The 26,056-nt window shown below is 38.1% G+C and overlaps 1 protein-coding gene across 24 annotated transcripts in view; it reads left to right on the top strand.

Annotated features, from left to right (window-relative positions):
* The window catches only part of ppip5k1a (diphosphoinositol pentakisphosphate kinase 1a), a 43,171-nt gene extending 23,718 nt beyond the window's left edge, over positions 1 to 19,453 (top strand). For 3 of the 24 annotated variants that reach the window (XM_073859250.1, XM_073859251.1, XM_073859249.1), the window contains exons 26-32: positions 561 to 686; positions 5,847 to 5,909; positions 8,243 to 8,302; positions 8,820 to 8,999; positions 14,047 to 14,184; positions 17,345 to 17,458; positions 17,543 to 19,453. In XM_073859250.1, coding sequence (XP_073715351.1) covers positions 561 to 686; positions 5,847 to 5,909; positions 8,243 to 8,302; positions 8,820 to 8,999; positions 14,047 to 14,184; positions 17,345 to 17,458; positions 17,543 to 18,105 — 1,244 coding nt within the window. In that variant the 3' untranslated portion in view covers positions 18,106 to 19,453. Of the gene's footprint in view, positions 1 to 560; positions 687 to 5,846; positions 5,910 to 8,242; positions 8,303 to 8,819; positions 9,047 to 14,046; positions 14,185 to 17,344; positions 17,459 to 17,542 lie in introns of those variants that run through there. The other 21 variants (XM_073859269.1, XM_073859255.1, XM_073859253.1 and 18 more) reach the window with 9 other exon arrangements.
* The last annotated feature ends 6,603 nt before the right edge of the window (positions 19,454 to 26,056 follow it).

Below are 26,056 nucleotides of genomic sequence, written 5' to 3'. Positions count from 1 at the left end.
CCGATAGTACCCTGATTTCGGATGAGAGCTTAGATTTGTCTTTATTTGTACATATGAAAGCGATAGCATTGAGGACTTTTTTGCAATATTGAATAGGAATAGTTCATATAGTAAATTCTGTTGTTATTTATTTATTTATTAACTATACGGCTATTAGCTTATAACTGCAGCATGTGGAGAGAACTGATGATGAATATATAATGACAGAATTTTTATGAAACTATTCCTTTGAAAACATAATTGAAACGGAGGTCCATAAACAAAATAATCTAGCATATATTTAGTTATACACCTAACCATTTGTTAAGTTTTCAAGTTTTTCATTTGTATAATTAGTTTGATTTACTGTCCATGAAATGTGAGCACTAATGTTCACTAAGAACGTATTCAAAAATTTGCTCGGCCAGCCTCTGCTATTGATGTCCACCAAGCCATAATGGTTTTTGGCATGAGTTATACGTTATGACATTATAATCCTCTCACTGCCCCTGCTCTGTTTTGATTAATAAGTGCATGTGGTTGGTGTGCACACTAAATCCATGATCTAACCCCCTCTGCAGGCTCACAGTGCGCTGGTCTCTTCAGCACCACCGTCCTGGGGGGCTCCTCTAGTGCCCCCAACCTTCAGGACTACGCACGTACACATCGCAAAAAATTCTCCTCGGGCAGTTTGACCTATAAAGACGGTATGTGCTCAGTCCCGTTCCTTCACACATAGAGTTAAGACAAGAGCTTAGACACTATAGGAGAAGAGCATGTGAGTTATGCCTAGTGTAGATGAAGAACAGTTGTTTCACATCTCGCTGTTATATTTAGCATTTCACGTCAGGCTCATTTCTACGGTTGTGAATGTCTAAAAGAAGTCTTCTGTGCCATTCACTGTGTTTGAGCAGTTATGTCTTTGTTTTGTGTCATTTTCATCATATTTTGTGATCAGTGTTTTGTTTTAGACATCATTAAATTGGCAACTCGAGTTATTCGAGAGGGTATTTATTGCCCTCAGCAGAACTGAAGAAAAACGTTGTATATACAGTACTGATCGTGTCAAATCTCTCCTTCAAGCAAACTGTGCGTAAACATTGGCCTTGCATTGTACTATATAGAGGATATTTTTATCAGATGTACAGTAATGTGTATTTTCAAGCAATTGCTGCTCTAAAAACACCACATTATTTAAAAAAGTACAGTCATTACTAAATTAAAATTATCTTAGTCTAATTTGGAACCTTGCTTAAAATTGCATCGATGTATCGGTCGAATATCTAGAAACCTTCCAGAATGTTCATGGTAAAAACCTTTGCCCACAAGGTGTCACTGTGACATTGTGCAGAGTTCTCCTCTTTCTGTTCCCATTTCCTGTGTCGTCTTGTGTTTAGTGTTGTTTTATGATAACAACTTTACACTCATTAATTTCTACCATGTTCGTGGTCTAATCCTAGCTCATTTAACTTTTAATAGATTAACTTCAATTCTCTTTATTTTGTGTGTGTGTGTGTGTAGATTTCACTGGCCGGTCATTGAACACAAATCTCAGTCTCTTTGTCTTCAATGTTGTGTGTGGTTGTGTCCTGTGAGGGAATAAGAGTTGCTAATGTTATTTGACAAGTGATTGGATGATATGGCCACCTTAGATTTACTTGAAAGGCTTTCGTCTATCAATTTGTTTGTGATAATGTCTAAAAATATTGCATCTTTATTTGTAGTAAAGAACCTTTATTTGTATAAACAAGCCAAAGCTAATATTTTATCACATAATTTTTCATTTTTTTATCTCTTGTCTCTACCATAGAGAAGGATAACCCCAGTAGACCCATTTCTATGATTAACATTTTATACAATCTTAGACTGGATTCTTAAGTCTCTCTCTTTTTATTATGTAGTGCACTATATGGGGTGTTGACCATTTTATTGTTTTGTATGGCGAAATTGAATTTCCAATATATTTATTTTATAAGCCATAATGCACTTTGTAATGTACAACTGATGTACACTTAGCAATGCTAAATTGCCCATTATCCAACACAATGATTTTGTTGCGCTCATTTTAAACCTCCTAAGACCTGGATGTCCACATACGTGGACATCACATTCTTTTGTTGTCTGCACCATAATACTTAAAGGAGTAGTCTACTATAGTTATACGAGCAAGTTTGGTGGTACAAAATAAAACTTAGCGCTTTTCTAAGCGGATTTAAAAGAGGAACTATATTTTATGGCGTAATAGCACTTTTGGGAGTACTTCGACTCGCCTGAAAAGTCCGCTCCCCTTCTCACTCTCATAATGGGAGAGGGAGGGTGTTACTGCGCCGAGTTGAAGTACTCCCAAAAGTGCCATTATGCCATAAAATATAGTTCCTCTTTTAAATCCGCTTAGAAAAGCGCTACGTTTTATTTTGTACCACCAAACTTGCTCGTATAACTACTCGTCTTAAATAGGAAAAACGTTGATGTGTTTGGTCACTTCTAACTTTATCTCTAAATGGTACCATTGAATGAATGGGGCTAAGCTAAATGCTATCGAAGCGTCGCAGCGCGCTCCAGCGCTTACGTGCACGCACACAGATGATAGAGGGATGTATCAACAATTCCTAGTCAAGGCAATAACATATTTTAATATTGAAAATGAGTAGACTATTCCTTTAATTCCGTGTAACTGGAACATGTTGTACACAAACGTGGACAAATACCTCGCTTCATGTTCAAAGAAAAATATTTGGTTATTATATGTATTGGTATAACCCCAAAATAGCTGGAAGAAATCTGAAAAAAGACAAACCAAATCTTGGGTCTTAGGAGGTTAAGTGAGCAATAGAATTAAAATCAAATAAAAATTAACAATTTAAATAGCAGGCCAACATTGTACAGATTTTAAATCTTTCTTTACTCATTTAGAGAGCCTAAGGCCCTGTTTACGCCTTGTAAGATGTGTTTTGGTTGATCGGATCACAAGTGGACGATGATAAACACAGATGTAAATGGGATGTAAAACATTTTGAGCTCCTCCACTTTTTACCACATTCAAATGTAGTCGAAAATGCATTCGACCGGATTGCTTTCATAGTGTAAACGCTCATGTGGTTGAATGTGTTCGAGCAGCCACAAAAGACTGCCTACTGTTTGCCTTCTGCTTTAATGTATAATGTAAAGAGCACAATGTTTTTCCATCAGTCCTGACTTTTAGAGCAAACCTTTAACCTGTGATTTTTCTCGCTCATGTTTTAATGAAAGCAGAGAGACTCGCCCATAGACCATCCCCTCTAAGTAATCAGGACAAACTGGTCCAAAGTGGACAAAAGAGATGGATTTAAAACACCAGGTGTGAATGGGCGTGTGTCTCTCTTGTGCACTTGTGATCCGAATGACCAAAACGCATCTTAATACCAGGTGTAAACAGGGCCTAAGAGAGTTTAAAGATGTTGATAGATAGGTTGTTTGAGATTGTAGTTTCATATGAAGCAAGTGGAGGCTTTGGACATGGAAATTATATTTTTATGTCATGACTTAAAGGGACACTCCACTTTTTTTGAGGGTATGCTCATTTTCCAGCTCCCCTGGATTTAGACGTTTGATTTTTGCCGTTTTGGGGTCCATTCGGCTGATCTCCGGGTCTGGCGCTGGCACTTTTAGCATGGCTTGGCACGGTCCATTAAATCTGATGAGACCATTAGCATCGTGCTAAAAGATAATAAAAGAGTTTGGATTTTTTTCTTATTTGGGGCTTGGCTCTTCTGTAGTTACATTGTGTACTCATGCTGAGTTTACACCAACCGCGGTAGACGCGATTTTGACGCCTGAACAGTTGAATGCATTCAAATGCAGTGGCAAAATCCGTTTCTTGTGGGAGGGGCAAGTGTTATGCGGTTGTCTGTTTGCAAGATGACTGATGTTGATTGTGCATTTATCGAGAGAGTTACCAGTTTGTATTTGGTAACCTTACTATAGGGGAAAAAAATGGCGCGGTCGATAAACGTCACGTGACTCAAAAGTGAAGTGTGTATTACAACTTACCAGGTTGCCCAATCTCCTCACTGACACTCTTCCAAGCAAGGTCCTTTTTATTCCTGTCTCCTCTATAGAAATAAGAACTTGTGTCGTATAGCTCCGGGTGACTGCTTATGGACAATATCAAGCGTTGGTTTAATGAGTGACTCCGGGCGGGCTGCCACCACAGCAGCAAGCAGGCTCCTGATTGGTTAACGCGGCGCGAAATTCTGCCAAAGTTCAATTTTCTACTCGGGCGTCAGCCGCAAATTCGCGTGAACCGCAAAATGCACAAAAAGCACCATTCGCGCGCACAACGTTCAATTCACGCCTTTTGTGCGAGCAAGACGTGGGAATGGGGCGGAAATGCGTCTTCCGCGCCGCGCCAAATGCCTCTTCCGCGCCGCGGGACCTCCAGACTTTTGGCGTAATGGTCAGGGGCTTTGCTGCTGTGGCATGGCTGCGGCAGACGTAGTGATGTTGCGCACTGCACAAAATGGTCCCCTGCCATTGAAAGTTACTAAGGGGACTATTTTCGGCTGCTGGGTGGTATCATTGTGTCTCCTGCGGCCATGTTGCGGCGGCAAAGTCCTTGATTGTTATGCCGGAATTAGAGTATAGTTCCTAGCCATATTTGCCTAGAAAATCGCAAATTTTAATTTTCTGTCGGTCTTAGTACACGATGTAACTACAGAAGAGTCAAGTTTTAAATAGGAAAAATATTCAAACTCTTTGGTTGTTTTTGGCGGGATGCTGATGGTCTGGTCGGAGTCAATGGATTGTGCTGGGATATGGTGGAGGTGCTGGCGCCGGACCCGGGGATCGGCTGAATGGATTCCAAAGATGTAAAAATCAAATGTTTAACTCTAAAGGCCGGGGTATACCTTTTTTCCCGCGTCCGCACAGCTTTCCGAGTATACTCCCCGCGGCTAAACGCGGATGGCCGCGTTTGACACTATACACAATACAAATGATTTCTTATTCAAATTATTAGTCTAACAGGCCGTCAGGGCAGCACTGATTTGGCGACATTTACAGTACATTAAAACATTAGGATAGGTGAAGAAAAGTAACGGATCCACCATTGCAAACACAGTTTAGAACAAACAACAAGACAACAAAGAACAGGAATCAAACATTATGGTAACAAACATGCTCCACAGCTTTCTGTTCTTTGAAGAAGTTAAAAGTTAAAGAAGATAAACGATAGTGTGTGTGCAAATGCTGTCTATTTCCTTTGTATAATTGTTTATAGTGGAGTGTCCTGTCTAAATATTTTCACGCGCATGCGCTGTTGTACGCGGACTGTACGTGCACTGTCCGCGCGGTCTCAAATTTGGGGCTGCACGCGGACGGTGCGCGGACCCTCCTGATGACGAAAATGACGGCATGCGGACGGCGCGCATACGCGGACGTCCCTAGTATACTTTCGGCTTCAGGGAGCTGGATAATTGGCATATTTTCAAAAAAAGTGGAGTGTCCCTTAAACAAGCGGATTGTCATACCACACATTAAACCACAAAGTGTATTTACAAAGTGAAATTATTAGGAAACGTGCATGTAATGACTGCTCTAGAGCGGCCTCTGCCGCACTTTATTTACATTAGTTTCTGAATAGGGTCACATAATTTGCTTGTATTTTAATCCCTCATATAGTGCACTATGTGTCATCCAATATTTAGGGAGAGAGCAATTTTGGGCACAGCACTAAGCGCTTCTCTTTCTGCTTGCTCTCTCAGTGTTTCTGAATCCACTCTAGGCACAGTAGCAGTATTAAAATCACACACCTTCAGCACTATAACACCATCCCCATCCTGTACAGGTGTAAAATATGGTAACTCTAGTGACCTTTTTTATTTCCTCAGAGTTGTTGTCTATGCCGGCAGTAAAACGATTTTCTGTGTCATTTGCAAAGCATCCGACTAATGGTACGTCTGCTTCTCTTCAAGTATATTTCCTATTTCCTACCTTCCGTATTTTGCATGTCAATTGAACCCTCTGTTCATTTTCTCTTTTTCTTTCAACGTGATTACTGCCATGTTTCCTTTAACCCCTCAAGTTTCATCCGCTTTTCTCCATTTGACCTCCACACTCTACTATCACAATCTGTGACTTCCCGCATACATCTCTCACTATCACCCAGTGACTCAATGTTGATCAGATTACTGATGGCAGTCGGTGTGGATAAATGTGAGCACGTGTTTGTGTTTCATGTGCCTGTATGCAAACGTGGGTAGGTGGGTGTATTACACAATGAATCTGAATCACTACTGGGCAACGCACCGGCGATCAAACCCTTCCCCTGTTAGCAATTGTCATGTCTCCAATGTTGAGAAGGGTTACACACATTATAACATTTACGGATGAGCAGCAGTGATTGTTTACAGGGAAATGGTTCACCTGTCACTCTTTACCCCATCACTCTTTCCTCCATTTCTATATCATGTGACTGCATACTGAAATTATGTTCAATGTTTTGAATGTCAATCTACAAGCCAGTGAATGTTTTACACAGATTTCTCTGATTCTAATTCTATTAGCTTTGAAAAAATGCCTTGGCAATATGAAACACTACAGACGACAAAGATTTTGGGAATTTGTGTGTTTATGTTGGTATGGCGTAATTGTGTTTGTGTGTTTTGCCGATGTTTGTGTGTTTATGTATGTATGCATACAGAAGAGTGAGAACAATGCAATGCAAAAATACGCAACAGATGTGAATTAATTGAGTATGTTATATGTTTATGTAGGTGTATTTGGACACAATATTGCAGATGGTCCTTCTTCCACCTACACAATCCCTGTCGAATCCCACACACTTCACCCACCACACATTCCCTGCCATTAATGTAGGAGCCTTTATGTCCCTGTATTTAAGAAATATTAACCAAAACGTAGTTTTATTTTATTTTGCGTAGTTACATTTTTGTGCATTCGTGGTGTGTGTGTGTGTGTGTGTGTGTGTGTGTTTCTGAATCAGTTATGGAGGTGATCCAGTTTCCCCCCAAGAATAGTAAAACCTTAAAATTCAAAAGGGGTTTGTAAGGGATGGTGTAGGGTTACATTATTATCCCAAATATAGTATGTGACTTTCCATCATGATAAAAAATGGTGTGTTTTGGAAACTAATACAATTTAGTGTGCATTTAGGCCATTGTCTCATATTTTATGGATAGATTTTATAGATAGATTTTTTAAATAGGTGTGTATTTGATGTGCATTTGCATGTTGAAAAAATAAGTATAAAAAATGTTAAGTTAATTATTTTTTGATAAACAAATAAAGCCCGACCGATATATCGGCAGGCCGATATTATCGGCCGATATTAGGCATTTTCCAAACTATCGGTATCGGCATTTATAATGGCCGATTAATAAATATTTAAAAAAAATTAAACGGATGAAACAGCCTTCAACCATGTCATGAATGTTGCCGTTGTATAGTTTGTCCACCATGGTGAGTTGGTCACGTGACAATAGACCCCTTCACGGTTCACGTCACAGGCGGTTCCCACTGCGCATGTTGGGGTCAGAAAAGCCATTACAGCAAATTGAGTTGCGTATTATTTGGTATCGTCAAAAATGTCTACTTACGTCGTGGGCTGTGAAAATTGCACCAGGTCTGCCGTTAAGTTTTCGCGATTCATGCAGAATCTTAAAAACAAAAAATACAACATCTGCGGCTGCAAGCAATTAACGTGCAGACTGGAACAATGCAAATATCAAAGAGGCTTGCGTTTGTAGTCCTCACTTCATTTGAGGTAAGTCATCATTTTTCAGCCCTGTTAGATTAAATTGTAAAGCCTGGATGGTATGAACAGTTTGACCCCATGCTGCGCGCGCACCCGATAGTCATTCAATGTTTACAAACCTTGAAGGGGTCTATAAAAGAAACAAGTTTTTTTTTTTAAATGCATTATCATATTATTTTAGTTAAAACTCATAAATAATTACAAATAACCAATTTTAGGGAAATCTGTTAATGTTTTGTTGCGCATTTCTGGAAAAAAAATATATCGTCCGATATATCGGAATATCGGATTTTAAAACCAACAAACATTTGTATCGACATCGGCCTTCAAAATCCTTTATCGGTTGGGCTCTATAAACAAATAATAAAAAATGAATAGCCTACAGGATTATTCTGTGTTAGAGACGTACACCAACAACAACCCTCGCATTTTCAGTGAATTGTATTGATATGGCCACCTTGTAGTGTACTGTATAATGTTTGACTCCACTAAGCGCTTTATTCACTTTAGGCACACAAGATGATACTTCTCCGGTGGCGGTTAAACCACCTCTGTTGTGGTTTGGCTCAGGTAAAGACAGATCCCTGTTCTGCCACAGCTTTAACCCAATCTTGTCGATTGAATGAATCGACTGGGCCTAGTAGTACCAACCGTAGTGTACATCTGCAGTGTGAACAGTAGCAGATTCAAATCAGTGTTGTCAGCATGTTAATTTATAGTTTAATGAGTTCCTTGAGTCCTTGTGGTCTCGTGCCTTAATCGATGGATGTGAGAAGAGTACGTACTTGTTGAAATTAAGGCAGTGGACTACAAACGACTTAAGTGTCGCTGTGTGTCTGCTTGGATTAGTAGCTGGTGAAAGGAGTCAGGAGTCACTCAGCTTTGTTTAAAATGTGAGATATGAAAGTGTGTCAGAGCCGCTGTGGGGAGTTTGCTCTGATAGCATGCTAAATATTGAAAGCATAATATCCAAATTATGTTTCCAACGTTGCCCCAATGGGTCGGTTTTGTAGACCTGCATCTACCCTCCAATCGGCCTCTTCTACTCCCCACTCTTCTCTTCCCTGCTCTGCCTCTTCTTCCTCAGAGCCCCTGGAGGAGCACCAGGTAGCCCAGCTGCTGAGGCGCTTTTCAACCGACCCCAATATTGGCCACCCGTTGTCTTTGGACAGTGCTTTTGCCCACCACCTCCATCAGTGCTCCTATCATCTCCGTCTCTTCCGCAACTGGTTAATCTCCGGCCAGGACCCGCTAGAGTACCTCTACGGTCAGCCCCGCGGAGGTCCCTCCATGCCCTGCTGTGCCGTGACTGCAGTAATGGCTTTGCTATAGCGTCTCTGCTGTCTGAAGCATGCTTGTGTCATTGGAAACGCAGCTTGCATTGACTCGGCTCTTCTTTTCTTTTTTAACTCTATTAACTTTAGGACAAGTGTAGCTTGTGCATCTTAGGGCTGTCAATCATTTACAATCATTCTAATTAGTCTCCTGTTTTTTTTTCAGCAGTAGTGTTCATCTTAAGTAGTGTTAAATTTATCTTTTTCCTTTCTAAGCATTCAGCTCTCCACTAACGAAAGAGAAAAAAATGACATTGTCACTGTCCGATTGAAACCTCTTAGCTCCCAAACCGCTTTGATTTTGTAAATATTTATACAATGGGTTTTCAAATTTTATATTGTGGTTTTTATATGGCCATACATATACACATTTCATTATATTAACATTAAGCGGAGAGGGAGATGCACTGTTTTAGACCAACAGATGGTGGTGATTCGTCTTATGTCCATCTTTAAAATGAGCACATCTGAAGCACCAGGTGCATCAAAACATTATAAAACACTTAAAGTTGCCTAATGCATTAACGTTGTGATAATAAAAGACCAAATTAAATACATCTCTTATGAAGCATAGGCTACTATGTACAGGAAAGCAGATGAGACCAGGATATATAAAAGTAACGTGCTTTCCTCATATAAAATGTTATATAAAAACTCAACTTAAACCCCACTGCTGTGCTCTCTTTGGTAGTTGCTCCCAAAAATCATTCATAATTTGCATAAAGTTGCTGGACACGCCCATTCGGTCGCCAATTGTCACTTTGCTCGTGTCGCTGAAAGTCGCCAAGCTTCCATTGACATAAATGAGATCGTGTCGCTCTGCTATTGCTAGTTGCTGGCGGTCTGAATGGGGCTTTACCCCTCGCTCAGACCGCCTAGCAACTTTCTTGCTGTTTGTCGCCATAGACTGTAAAAAAAGATGGACGTAGTGTGTCTGTGATGTCACCCGTAGGTTTCTGAAGATCGTTTTTGAAGCCAATAGTAGGCGTTGCCTGCCGTCGCCATCTTGGCCGCGCGTCTCCGAAAATGGGTAAAGGGGCGAGACGTGGATGAAGCTGAGGTGGCTGGTTGCTGAAACCACACGCCCCTAGCTCGACTCTAGTGACAGCAGTGGCTGTTCAACCATCACTTAGGTGGCCACGCCCTTAATTATGCAGAATTTTAAGGCTTAATATAATTTAAACGGATGAGTAACAAAAAATTATCTCCTCTCACAGTTGTCATGAAGGGCAAAATTGGCTTTACAGACCAAAAACAATTTTTTTAGCAGGCTTTAAACATATTTTAACATGTTTTAACATGGAGGTCAATAGGAATTAACTTCCGTTTGGGGCCAGCCTCTAGTGGCCAGTCGATGAATTGCAATTTATATCACAAGGTTACCACTTGTTTGTTGCCCTTATATTTCAATAAGGCGTTTCTAAATCTGGTTGGCTTAAAAAATGAGTACTGTCCACTACAGTAACTAACAAGAGAAGGATGACGTGAACTCCACTGCTTCGCTCTCATTGGTAGTCGCTCCCGAAAATTGCTCATCATTTGCATAAAGTTAAACTTTTCTTAACTTTATCACATCGCTGGCTATGACCATCGAGGCGACAGCGGTGACTTTCACTCGCGTCACCGGAAGTCTGCAAGCTTCCATTGAAATGAATGAGATTGCGTCCCTCTGATACTGCTAGTCACTGACGGTCTGAATGGGGTATTAGTGTTTGTTGAATAAAGAAAACATTGTAGATATTTATAGAAACAGTTCTTTATTTACTCTTGCATTACAAACATGCAAACACAAGATGTGTGTGGAGTTTCGAGGTTTCATCAAAGGCTGTTTTCTTTTGTTAAATATTTGCAAAACGCACAGGCAAAGTTGCCATGAAACGGAAGTAGCGATAGGCTTTGTGCCCAGCTGCACTACGTCCTGAACTTCATTGTTGGACGGGCTGATCGATCCAGGTGTGTCTGATTATTGTTGTTGTGACTACTGAGGTCGGGCACACCTGGATTGGTCAGTTTGTCCAGTAATGGCAGACAGGAAATAAGGAGCTGGCTGAAGTTCAGGAAGTTGTTCAGCTGGGCATAAAGCCTATTGCAGGGTTCCTCAAATCTTACCCTGGAGGTCCGGAGCACTACAGAGTTTTGCTCCAACACTGAAAAAAACAACTTGTAAAATTTACTTAAAAAAATCCTCGTAACAATTTGCACGAACTTTTTTAAAGTAAAATTTACTGCTTTTTTATAAGTAAAACTTACCTACTAAAATCAAATAAAATTTACTTAAAATTGCATGATAAAACACATGTTAAATAATTAATTAAATGTTACTTAATTATTTTATTTAGAAGTTAGATTTATTTTAATCGTTTAGTTAAAGTCTGTTAGTTTTTTTTTTGAAAATGGAAGCATTGCTGTCCTAATAATATTAAATAAATCGTATTTTCTGTTTGTTATTTTCTTTAACATATTCCTATGGACCTAGTTATTTTTGTTATAAATGGCATTATAACACAAAATTCATGACTGACAACAAGTCAGTCATTGAATAAACTTGATTCGGAACAGAAACGCACACAAACTGTGTTTCTGACATGCATTATCAGCACTGTGGAGAGAATTACAATATAATGTTCTGAACAGGGTTCATGTAAAGAAACACTGATCACCTGAACGGTGACTTCACAAAATTATTATTTACAACAAAACAACATGAATAATATAAGAGCTTAAACCTTTATGACATTTTGCTAACAATTATTTAAGTAGTTAAAGTTCTTATCAGTTCTTATTCTGTGTTAAAGCTTAAAAAATAAAAATATTCCGTCGCAAAGAATTGTGGGTATTCCTTACAACATGTGCAAATAAATGTAAGTAAATTTTACTTAGATTTTTTTAGTTTAATGAATTTAATATTTTTAAGTAAAATGAACTAAGATTTTTTACTTGAATCTGCTAAAGTTTTTGATTAAAATTTACTTAATTATTTTAGGACTATGTGCAGTGACTATAAAACAGTTAAATAATACAAGAAAATATCTAATAAGACTTACTATTCCCACACAGTTAATTTTTTACATGAATTAATTGTGTATTTATTATCATTTTACTTAGGAAAATCTAGTTCTCAATAAATGTTAATATTATTATGTAGAAATTATGAGAGTTAATCTAATAAATATTACTACACCAAAAAGTTCGTTTTTTCAGTGAACCCTATTCACCTGTGATTTTCTAGTGATCATGAAGACCTTGATTAGCTTGCGCAGGTGTGTTTGATCAAGGTTGGAACTAAACTCTGCAGGGCTCTGGACCTCCAGGGTAAGATTTGGAGAAGGGGGGCCTATTGCCTTATTTTCCCCGTGGTGACGTATATCCGAGTGAAACGGCTTCTGAAACGAAATAAGGCAGGGCTGGATTTGAATTTGTCCATCGAGATCTGATTGAATCATTTGACGTCATGTTGCTGCGACCTTCTCCCGGACCCTGCCCCACCTACCATACCATATGGCCAAAGTTAAAAGAGATTGTTTTGAGGAGGGGAGGAGATTTGCATTTTTGATTAAAGATTATGAGGGCACATGAATTTTTAAAAGAATAATAAAACTCACAGATAAGTCATGTGTAAAAAAACCCCACAATATTCCAAAACAAGTTACAGTTTTTCATTTTATTTTCATGGTGATTTTAAAGAGGAAAAATAGCAATGATTTATGCAATAAAGTGAAAATAACCAAAAATTGATATACGAGGTTTCCATCGGACAGCAGCAATATGCAATACTTTGGTTGTAGCCCAGCACAAGTTTGGTGATGTATTAAACAAGTCGAGCTTCAGTGACAAATGAATTCCACAATACAAAGAAAATTTTGTTATAAATTCTAACTATAGACACATGCTGATTTTCTTGCAGACAATTCAGACTATTCGTTGGAAAAAAGTTTTATTTTCAAATTAATCTTTTTTTAAATAAATGTAAACAATACACTTAAAGACATTTAATTAATCTTAAAAGTCAACGTGTTAGTTTTGGCAGCCCTAGTATCTTTTATTGACCAGTTCTCTGTATGGTTGAAGACTGAGTTAAGGTTGGATTAGCATGTTGAGTGTTTCCTCATCGCTGTGTGCTGGGGTGTGTGGTGTGGCAGATGCATGCCATTGGCATCTGATTGCAACCGCGTCAGCTTACAGCTCTGTGAACTCTTAAATAGTGACTGACGTGCATGATTGTGGCAAATGATTTGCATGCCACAGGCCTCGGGGATTTGAAACAGAAATATATAAATCTCTGTTCCAATGTCACATTGAGAAAATTGCGTTTTATAGGAGTATGACAATTTCTTGATCTCATCATATACTCTACATAATTTTTAAAATTATGTTATTGTTTGTTTTTTCTTACATTGTCCCCCTCCAGAATCATAATGTATTCCACATAATGTATTGCCATGAAATATACTGTATGTCCCCTAAAATTCATATGCTGATTACATAGTGATGCTTTTCTTGCATTCATTCTTGTGTTTCAGTATTTCTGTTACTGTTTCTCAAGTATTTGACAGATATTACTTGATTGTTTACATGTGTTGCTTTAATCTACATTAAGAGGATTTGGATTTTCAACTAAATGAAGCATCTCTAACAACTAATTAACAATGGATTTGTTTGTTTTGCTTTTTGAATGGATTTAAAGTGAACAGTTGTGTGTATATGAGTGTGTTTGTCAGATCATAGTGGTTTCCTATGTAATGGTAAGAAAGTGAAGTGGGTGTCATGTTTCTGTGTGTGTGTGTGTGTGTGTGCTTGTGTGTCTTGTTTCTTGCACATGATTGTGGTTCTGTCACTAACAAAGGTGTATAGTAGGGTGAAATGGCTATTCGCATTGATACAGTGATTCAGTGTGGTTATAGACTGCTGTTGTAACCTGAGGCTATCTAGGTGCATGATGATGTCAGGACTGTCCGCTCTCATCACTTCTCTCATCTGCAGGTTTTGAAGGCTGCTCCATGGTGCCCTCCATCTACCCTCTGGAGACCCTCCACAACTCCCTCTCGCTCAAACAGGTGGACGAGTTTCTGACGACTGTCTGTGAGAATGCTGGAGATTCCCACACCAGGACAACCAGAGGTGATGTCTGTAGCACAATTCAGTCCCTTCAGAAAACGCGATTATGCGATTGCATGATTCAATGTATAATTAGACAAAGTCTGCATATGTATGCGGAGGCCGCATTTTTTTTAAATACGCCGCACTTTCGCAGCATAAATTGCAGATTTCCGTGTGCAAAATATGCAGGGCTTGCGTGATTTCATAATGCCAGCATTTTCGTAGCAAAAAACACATATATCTTAGCAGAAAGTTGTAAAATGTTGCATTTACTTCACACAAGTGCAGCCATGTCCCCTGCCATGTCCCCTGTTGACATGGGAACGTTATCAAGTGACGTGAACATCATTAAAAAGCTGCAGAAGCTGCAAACAGTTTTGCAAGTTCATGCAATTTTTTAAAGTTCTCACAATTTCATCGCCTAAAATTGCATAAATATCACGCATATTCCATCCCATTTTTGAGAAAACATGCCGCAAGATCAAGAATTTTTGCCTGCAACAATCACAAAAAAACTCAGCGTTTTTCTGGAAGGACTGACCATTGTACATTGTTTGTGTCAAATCTGATATTTCTTAGTAATATGTCTCATTGTTTAAAGCTCACGTAACACATGCTGTTTCTGATGTTAATCTGGAGTACCTATAGAGTAGTATTACATCCTTTATATCTCCGAAGTGTCTTTAGTTTAATCAGATTTATAAAAGAAAGATTAGCTTTACCGGTTCTTTCTGATAATGTACAAAAAAATGAAGGAGTTACTACCGCGGGTGGAGCGAGTATGAGTCATGCAACACTATACAACACTGTTTTAACTTATGATTCAATACATGTTCGCGTCATTTATATAATATGCACGCGCCTATTTCCAACATAAGAAAGAACTCTTATTTACCGCATGCAACTCATGACCCGGTTGGGAAAATCAAGAACATCAAACTTACAGGCAAAACTCCGCTGCTACCCCGGATAATAAACTATATCCATTGTTTTCATAAGGCTGGATTTCTTCTCCTTACATCCAAAAACACACTTCTTCATTCATGCCATTGTTGAGTTTTGAAATTAAACAAAGCTGTCGCGTGATGTGATGTTTGTAAGTTCTAGCGTCTCCCGATGATTGACAGGTGGGCGGGGTTTTCCGGGGGAAGTGCCCATAAAAAGAAGTGATACGTATAGAAACCCCTGAAACGTTAGTTGGACCTGTAATCGAAAAAAACTTTCCGAAACTTGTACAAACTCTGGCGAAGTGCATTCGGCACAGAAATACTCTGTAACACGCCCAAATGCTTTTTTGACACTTTGCCTACGTTTAGCATGAGGAAAGAACTCTATAACCGTGTTAATAAATCAGAATGCCTGAAATACCATTGAACCACCCCTTTAAATGAAATTTCTGATTTCCCAGCATATTTAACTCTTTCCCCGCCTGGTTTAAAAAAAGTTCCCAGTCAGCGGCAGCATTTTTTTAAATGATTTTCACAAAAGTTGAATGCCTTCCAGAAAATTTTCTTCTTTAAATATATAAACATACTAAATATTAAATGAAAGAACAGACCGTCTGCTCTCAAAAATTCATTTTATCTTTGTTTGATTTCTTTTTATCACCTCTTAAATATGGGTAGGATTCGAACTCGGGTCGCCGAAAGTGCGAAAGCACTACATCTCGGAGCGCTGCCCACTACACCATCGCTCTGACATGTAGTGCTTTCGCACTTTCGGCGACCAGAGTTCAATTCCCGGCTTGTGGTCATTTGCCGATCCCATACCCTCCCTGTACTTTCCTGTCTTCTCCTCTATCCTTGTTTAAATAAAGGCAAAAATGGCCAAAAAAATATACCTTTAATAAATATGGGTAGGTTTCTTCAAAAATTCAAATGTTTGAGCAAAAAGCTGAAATTATTGCATTTTTGTAAATGGCTTTTGTTAACTCTTTCCCCGCCATTAACGAGTTGTCTAGTCAAATAAGGGGAAACATTTGCCTGAAAAAAATGTGTTCCTGATGAGTTTTTATGTTCATCTGTAATACCGAGATTATCCACTAGATGGATAGAACTTAGCCAATTTATACAAAAATTTAAGCAAAAAATTATTTGTTAATTTTACACTCCGTGTGTGTTTTTTTGATAATCATTCTGAATATGATCTCTAACAAAATTCCTTCACAAAAATGCTATTATTTTAGCCTTTTGCTCAAAATTTTGTATTTTTGAAGATACCTACCTATATTTAAGGGTTTGTAAACAGAGCAAAAAATAAAGATATGATGAAACGTTTTCCCCATTTTGTTTGATTGTTTGTTTGAAAGCAGAGGTTCTGTTCTTTCATTTGATATATTTGTATGTTCATATACTTTTAGAAGAAAATGCTGGCGGACAACTTTTCAAAAAAGCATTGCGGGGAATGAGTTAAAGATCAGATTCAGAACGATGATCAAAACATAGTTGATGTTTTACTGTTTTTGGATCAGTGGATGCTTGGGTAAGAACACCATCTAGTCGATAATAGCGGAAATATGGATTGCCGTAAAAAGTCGTCATTGGCAGGGAAGCGTTTTCTCTTAGATGGCTGGAAAAGAATGAAAGGTCCCATTCTTTCTGTGTTTTTGCAGCTTTTATTGTGTTTACAGTGCGCAATTTAACATGTGTTCATGTTTCATGTGTAAAAACGCAGTATTTTTCACACAATTTACTGTATAGCGCTGTTTTCACTGTCCTAAAAACGGCTGATGTCTTCCTTGTTATGTGAAGTCCCTCCTTCAGAAATGCATAACGAGTTCTGATTGTGTAGTTTGTTTAGTGTGATTCGATAGCAGATTAGCTTGCGTTAGCTTAGCTAGCGACTGTCTTATTCTTGTGGGTGGAGTTTAGTCAAAAAACTGCTCTACTGACATAATTTAACCAGGAAGTAGAGGGCTGTAGTCCAAACTGGCGTTCGCTGAATTGAAAGGCGAATTCTGTAAAAGAAAATATATCGCCTTGCAGGGAACTTTGAGCTTTATCATTTTACATGTATTATTTATCCTCTAACAGCAACATTACACACTAACTAGGGTTTCAAAAATTGGATCAGAAAGAACGTGACCTTATAAAAGTTGCATAGGTTCACGTAAATGCTTTCAGTTCTTGTGATACTGCAATTCACTTAACTAAACAATATGTGCTCATATTCACATCTATAGCTCTGTCAGCCATGTTTGATACCCAGAACCAGCCCTCAGTGGACTCCTACATGCCTCAGAGGGTGCTCACCACATCTGTTTCAATGCGCCAGCGCTCTGATCGACCACCCTGGTGTGAGTACAGCTGCCCCCAACATTTTACCAAATATGTTTGCATGTTCTGCTCACACGCATCGGTGCTTGTCTTTCTCCATACAGACAGCAGCGGTCCATCCAGTACAGTGTCTAGCGCCGGTCCCTCGTCTCCCACCACGGCTGACACCTCCCCACGCTTCAGCTTCAGTGAGAAGATCCCCCTCACCCCTCAGAGCAGCGAGGAGATCCATCCAGCTCCGCACAACACAAGCCAGTGCGTGTCCTCCACATCTGCACTTAGCATTTCTGAATCCAACATCCCTTCCGAGGACACACACCCTTCAATACCATCTCCCATCATGGAGAGACCCAGCGAAATACCAGTGGACGGCACAGACTCTATGTGCCAGTGTGGTGGTGAAACCGAAGAAGCCTGCTCCCGCTCGCCTGATAGTCCACCAATGGAGACTTTCTGTGGGTTGCCTGGATCCCTGCCTGTGCTGCTGGAGCTCAGAGAAAGCAGTTCAGAAGCTGGCTCCAGCGCTCAGACTCCTCTCACTCCTGAAGAGCAAGATGAGTTCTTTGATACCCAAGAGACAGTCGAGATGTGGATGGGGAGTCCGGCGGCTTTGCCTCACCCCGGCACTCCTCTGGAGGTGGGATCTCCACATGTGCATGAGCCTTGAAAAGGCCGAAACTGTGCATCATTAAACCTGTAGTGATCTAGCATGCTCTTAAAAGACCTTCATTAAGTCTCATACGAGTCCAGACATAGAAAAGGAAAAGTGGGATTACCAGGGCTTACATACTGTACAGTAAGGAAATTCTGCTTGTGTGAGCACTATTTTATTCAATTTCTCTATGTGATACTGTGGTGATCATTTCAAGGTGCCTGCGATGTAACCGTTCATTCTTAGGGAATTAAATGCCAGTGATCCGACTTAAGCTGGTACAGTAGATGCACTGAAAATCCAGATTTCATGTTATTATGTTAACATATTATCTTCCTTGTTGTCATTTTTCATCACAGCCTGGTGCGAAAGATATTTTTCTAAGGGATGATGTTTGATACACGCTTGCGTTTAGTGAAGAACTATGACTGCATATATAATAACTTATACAGCTAGATGTATATTAAATAAACGCTAATGGTTTACTATATTTACTATTTGCCAAAGCCTGTTATACCACTGTAATTTATTAAATCATAATAAAATATATAGATATAATAATAATAATAATATACTACATATGTATGTATTTTATAATGAAATGTGGTATACAGTATATTTATGGACTAATAAGCAGCTTATGTTTAACAGTGAGACGGCAAATAAGTAAACGGTCTCATTTTTTATATTTTAGTTTTTATTTTTATAACATACACTGTACCGGCACGGTTTCCGATGATAATGAAGTAGTGGTAGTTATTTTATCAAAGTTATTTCTTTCTTGTAGCATTCACCTCTTCAGTGAAGTACTAATTTTGTATTGTGTCCTCCCCTTTTTGAGTGCAGACAAACGTTTTCTTTCCTGTTGTTTTTATGTCAAACAAGCACATGTTATTTAATAATGGTCAGAGAAATATGCTACTTTAATAAGAATACACTGTACGGTTTACTCTGTTATAAACAAACTGTTTGTGTTTTGGGGAAAAATCCATCGTTTTTGACCTTAATGGTGGATGTTGTTGTTTACTCGGCATGTAGAAGCTGAGGCTATAGATTTCTGACTCTAATCAGATTTTTGGTCATTTTTATGCTACATTTCAAATGTCAGACCTCTAGGATCTAGAGAGAAAAGCATTTCATTTTTACCCTCCGGCACAGTCTGTGATTCTTAGTGTTATGTATTGAACTGACTGAGAACTGTTTGTGTAATAGTTTCATTTGTAATCTGACATAAAGCATCGGCCTCTGCTAGAATCGACAACTCAAATACGTTGTGCTGTTCGGTGCTCTGTATGCAGTCGTAATTAATAGCACTTTGATTTACAGTGTTGAAAATAAAAGTGACTTTGTCTATAGAAAACAAGGTTTACGTTTTTCTTTTAAAGGGCCCATGGCATCAAAATCTGACTTTTTTCATGTTTAAGTGCTATGATTGGTTCCCCAGTGCTTCTATCAACCTAGAAAATGTGAAAAAGATTAACCCAGTAACTTAGTTTTGGTAAACCATTCTCTACAAGCACATGAAAAATAGGTTGTTATAATTCGGCTCTCCTTATGATGTCATAAGGAGCTCTTATTATAATAATACCACCTCTTAATCTGCACTATCCAACCACAGCACTGACATTTAGTGCAGAGAAAAGCACAATTGAGTTTTAATTGCAACAAACCACCATCATTGTGATCAGTCTTTGAATTTCATCATCTCATTTCCATTTTAAAGGACACACCCAAAACAGCACATTTTTGCACACACCTACAAAGTGGCAATTTTAACATGCTATAATAAATTATCTATATGGTATTTTGAGCGAAAACTTCACATATGTGCTCTGGGGACACCAAAGATTTATTTGACATCTTAAAAACGTCTTGTGCCATGGCCCCTTTAACTTTTCTGTATGTGTCTGTTCATGTTCCTGTTTTATTTATGGTGTTAACTATAGATGTCTTGTTCTGTACCTGGGTGTTTCTCACGAAAACTTGGTTTTAAAAATGTCAAGCATGAAAATGTAAAAATTGCTTAAATTTACTTTTTTTCCCACCAGACATTGAAAAACAAAGTCTGGAGTAAATGGGAACATTAATTTAAAAACTTTTACTTATCATTTAACACTTTTTGTAACATAATTTAAAAAATTAGTCCTAAAAAATCTCATTACCGCAACAGTCAGAAAACATCAACACTGACATATTTTCAAAATGACATGACAAACCTGAAAGAACATAATTTGGAGATTCTGCACATGCATTTAAAATCAAAGTATTATGCTTCTATTAATTAAATTAACATTTAATAAGCATCTGTTGTGGTAATGATAATCAAAATGTCGTGTAAGCATTCTGACAAGACAATATTTCAAATTAACTGTAAAAAAATGATCTTATCTGGTAGCCATCTTGAAGTAACTGTTCCATGTGCTTGGTCACTCAAAATCAAACTTTATTAAAATTCTGTATGTGTGCTTAAACTGTTCTCAAAAAGTGTTGCGGAGGATGAGAACATCAGGCATGGACACATCATTTTCCTAATTTTTCTTCATTATTATTATTCATGAATATTCAGTAAATATTTTTTCTGTCATCTAAAGTAGTCTAGCAAAACATCCATTTATTTTTTTCTTAATATTTTTGTGTTAATTTGATTAAATTACAAAATAACGCATGTTCAAACACAGCCGGACACATTGCGGTAATGAGAATTTCAGCAGAAAATGAGATAAAATTTACAATTATAAATTCTTATGTTGAAATCACACATTGTGCAAGGTAGAACACAGTATTGTGTTAATTCTGATGCTTTTTAATGTTACTATATTACACATTTTAAAGCTAAAATCATTAGTGCCGTGGTGTTTCAATGGTTTCGTGAGAATCACCCACCTCATTCTCCTTGTTTTGCATGTTCATTTGTACAAATATAATGTTTCTCTAAAATGGTCAGAATTATCTTCTTCCTTATAAATTTGGCATTTCCATTTGGAGAGTTCAGATGCAAACCGTGTATGTGCGTCTGACATGTTTTCTGGTAAATGACTGTTTATCAGGCTCTTATGATTAGATTCAGTCATTTCACTTTAATGGCAATGAAAAGGTTATTAGTCAGTTATTGAAGTGTCTTATTTTCACAAATGTCATTTTATTGCCATTTAAAGGAAAACACCATGTTTTTACCTCAACTTAGGGCGAATGAATACTTACTTTTTTCAATGCGTGCACTTTTAATCGTTGCGCAGCGCGTTGTGAATGTGTTGGAGTTTGGCCTAGCCCCATTCATTTCTTGGGATCCAGGCAGAGATGAGTTTGGAAGCCACCGAGCACTTCAGTGTTTTCCCTATTTGGATACTGTTACATGAGTAGTTACACGAGTAAGTATGGTGGCACAAAATAAAACATGACGATTTTTTAAGTGGATAAAAATGAGAACTATATTGTATGGCGGAAGAGCACTTAGTTTGCAGCACTTTGACTCTGACGCAGTAGCATCGTCACTCCTGTGAACTCATCTCATCTTGCTCAAACTTCCAAAGTTGGGAGTGATGATGTTGCTGCGCTGGAGCCAAACACTGAAAGGAGGGATTCATTCAATTTGCTCAATTTTTAAGGTAAGTGGTCGCAATCAATTTATTTAAGCTACATTTAAACAAAAGTTTTTTGTTTTGTTTTTTCAATTTTTTTTGTTTAAATGTAGCTTAAATAAATTCATTGTGACCACTTACCTTAAAAAAATTTGTAAATTGAATGAATCATTTTTTTCAGTAAAGTGCTGCAAACTAAGTGCTCTTCCGCCATTCAATATAGTTCTCATTTTATATCAGCTTAAAAAAAATCACTACATTATTTTTATTTTGTGCCACCATACTTAAAGCCGCTCTATGCAATTCGGCGTTTTTGTTAAATACTTGCAACTGTCGTAATTTCCCACTCTAGTACTCCAAAGATAATGACCAGGTAATGTTTCACAATTTCATACAAATATTAGGCTACTGCATAGTCTACTAAACTACAGATGATGGTAATAGGATAATAAGAAGTTTATTCCAAGTGTAGAGTGCATATAATAATAAAATACCACGTTTGCTAGCTTATAATGTTTTAACATGATTGCAGCTAAATCACAAGTAAACATTACAAAATGTCATGACAAAGTTAATTGTGGACGTTGCATTATCTCATAACATTGTTCGTTATAATGTCACTATACATGATTATTGCTATTTATCATAATAGTTTGCCTCTGGGCTTATTTATGTCCTGATAATTATGTGAGATATTGACAACTGTTGTTATGATAATCGCATGACATACTACAAGCATGCGCAACAACATACAACAAAGACCGCAAACAAGTTTACAAATGAGAGATTTACTTACTAGTCCATCAACAAGATCGCCAGATTAGCATCCCTCCAGTGCTGTCTTTTAGCTCACACCAACGAGTAAAAACCTGACCGAGTGGGAGTCGAACAAGCCTAACGTGTGTGACGTCGTTGCCGTAAAGCAAGTCGTGATTCTCGCGAGATTTGTCAGGGGTGGTTCTCTCAAGCTTGCATTGCTGGTTTTGGTAGCGGCGTTCTCCCCGAGCTTCTACAGGAGGATGATTCGCCTTACTATGACTTTGTTTACCACCGAAATAACTTTGAAGCTGTTATATTAAGGTAAAATAACTGCATAGTGTGTCTTTAACTACTCATGTAACAGTCTTTAAATAGGAAAACATGGAAGTGTTTGGTGGCTTCTGGAGTCATCTCTTTTTGGATCCTGGGGAATGAGTGGAGCTGGGCTAGGTGCTGGCCCATTTAGGACGCGCTGTGCAGCGATGGGGTGCACGCGTTGAAAAAAGTTATGTATGTGTTTATTTGTCTAAGTTGAGGTAAGAACATAGTAAAATATTGAAAAACTGTGGTGTTTTTCTTTAACAAATTGACTGTCGTTCACTGGAAAAAACTCTAAAGTACATTTAAGCTTTTTTGTCAAAAATCTCCACTTCTTTGAACAAGACATGGTAAACAGTTGCAAAATCACCAAAGATGCAACTAGAAACATTGCAAATGATGAAATTCAGATTTCAAAATGTAAAAATGACACATTAAAGCACACAATAGCGGGTCCAAGTACTCACAAGGGACCCAAGTTTGAATGTGATCTACGGACTACGGATGTGGCTAGAAGGGATACAGCAAATGCCAAAATCTTGTGAAATCTCACTGGATGAGCATTGTTTTTATCCTAATCCGAACCTATACTAGACCCAACATCTTGCAAGATTTCAGCCGTAGCTGTATCCCTTTTAGCCAAAACTGTGATCCACGGTCGTTTCACATCCATCTTCCATGCACTTTGAGGATTTTGGCTTTGGCCAACAAACCAGTATTTCTGAAGGGCCTGAGACCAGGATTAAGCAGAATTGAAGCGAAAGTATTTGATGAACGTAAAACGTGCCGAGAGCATTTGCTTAATTAATGTAATCGCATTTTCTTTTAAAAAGGTGGTGTTTGGATTTGAGCTCCTAATTACTAATTATTCATATATTAAATTATTCTTATATACCATTCACTGATTGTTGTTATATATGTGCACTGTAAAAAATTATTTGCTGCCCTAAATGTTTTTGTTTAATTAACTCAGATCTACAACTTGCTATTATTTATCATGCCAACAGATGAGTTGCTACAACGTATAAAATGTAGTTAAAATAAGTCAACTTCATTAAATAAGTAATAACAACTCATCTTTAGTCAAGACAAATAATAGTAAGGTAAATTGACTTGGAAAAAAATAGGCAGCAAAGAATTTTTTAGTGTGCATGCTTATACTTGCATATGCATAAGTAGCTCTTACAGTTGTTTGTTCTCATCTTCTGGTTTTGAAGTGTAAAAGGTTGGCATGACAACAAGGTTCTTATCATTTATCATGTTGAGAGCTGTCCTTTTGTCAATTACAACTGCCTAAAAATAAAAGCTGCTGCAGTACAGATTACACAGCTATCAAATATACATACATGTGCAGTTTATTTCCACAAGCAGCTGTTATACAAAATGTATATATTTCCATGTGACTGGTATCACAGGACAGTGGGGTATTGTGACAGTGGGGTATTGTTACCAAAGTCCACTGCTGTGCCAAGCACTGCATTTGGTTTTCTTAAACACAAGGACATTGTTAATTTCTGTTACTGTTCTCACAGAACAGACAGGGAGGAGAGAGAAGATGCAGGGCACAGATATCAAGCATGTGACCGAGACAGTGATGTCATAGGTCATGTGAATTCAGCTGTTTTTTTTTTACTGTCGAATCCCAACACTGGAGAAGTGCTGCAATACACTGCTGTTATTTTCTCAAATCTTTAAATAATCACACATTACCCATATTTATACAAATATATAAAACAATTTTTTCCTTAACAATTTAACTGTCCAAATGAATGATCTTTCCACTGCAGTTAATAAATCTTAAAGTCCCTGATTGTGAATGTTAATTGTAAATCTAATTCCTCTAGATTTTGTCAATTACATTTAAGTCTTCATCTCAGACTCTTGCAGATTACAGTATTATATAACTACTGTTAAAATGTTTGGCATATGAACAGATATAAATAAATATATTGTCCAAGAATACTCTGAAAATATTGGTTTGTTTTCAGCATCTAAAGGGACAAACCCAGCTTTTGGGTTAAATTAACATAGAATATTTTTGGATTTTTTTGTTAAGTTTTTTTAAAGGTGCAGTGTGTAGATTTTAGCAACATCTAGCAGTGAGACTATGAATTGCAACCAACGGCTCAGTCCACCATTCACCGAAACGCATAGAGAAGCTACGGTAGCCACCACCGGACAAACATGTTGTTGTTTAAGGGGCTGTCCACACGGAGATGCGTATCACTGTATATGTATAAATTTGTTATCGTATTGGCGTTTCATCCACACGGATCCGCTATTTTTTGAAACCGGGTTTTAAAGTGGATAAATCTGAAACCGACACCCTTGCGGTTTCGTCTGTACAGCCAATCCGTATATTTTGTGAAGCGAAAACGTCATCACATCACGTGTCGGAAGCGTCACAAATAACAGCAACAACAATAACGGCGGACTACGTGATTGTGTTCGTGCTACAGAAGCTACTAAAGCCTACTAGCTTTATTACAGCAAAATCTATTGCTTCTATGCAATTGTGGTGACCAACAAGCGATAATGGACAACACCATACGTTGGTTATGCGCATGCTCAAAGTCTTCTTCTCCGTGTATAGTGTATATCTGTGGCAGAATTACAGCGCCCCATACTGGTCCGGCATATATACTACACCGCTTTCAGTCGGTTTCAGTGGTTTCGTGTTTACGGATTATTTTTTTAGAGCAAGGAAAAAAATGATCGGATAGGGAATGCACCGGCTTCGTGTGGACATAGCCTAAGTCAAAGTACAGTAGTGACAAATCGCACTCTAAAGAGAAGTTTGTCCATTTAGGGCTATTGTAGAAACATGGCAGCACAAAATGGCATCATTCATGTAAAAGGACCCGCGGTGCATGTAGATAAAAATGACTCATTCTTAGGTAATAAACACATTAAGTAAGGTCTTTATTGCATTTCTGTCAAAAGATCCTTCTAAATGTAACACACTGCACCTTTAAACAACCAAGAACAGGTTGGGTTAGTCTCTTTTTGACACAACACTGGGTTGAAAATAACCCAGCATTTTTAGAGTATATGATGGCTGCCCCTTTCTAAGTTTAACTCTAATTAACATGCATTAAGTACATTTGATTTTTACTTGTAATTTTGTCAGAAATTATTGCAATTACAACGGAATCTTTAAAGCAACACCTTTTTACCTTAAAATAACGTTTCCAAAAAAAGTTCAGTCGTTCATCCACTCGAAACAGGGTGAATGGCACTTTCACATTCGCTTGGCAAAACCGCACTAAAGAAGTTTCCAACCGTCGGGTCGCGGCTCTGTAGTTCGAGTG

Source organism: Misgurnus anguillicaudatus, chromosome 21 (genome assembly GCF_027580225.2).
Source record: "Misgurnus anguillicaudatus chromosome 21, ASM2758022v2, whole genome shotgun sequence".
Taxonomy (NCBI): Eukaryota; Metazoa; Chordata; class Actinopteri; order Cypriniformes; family Cobitidae; genus Misgurnus; species Misgurnus anguillicaudatus.
This window is presented reverse-complemented; position numbering and strand designations above follow the sequence as displayed.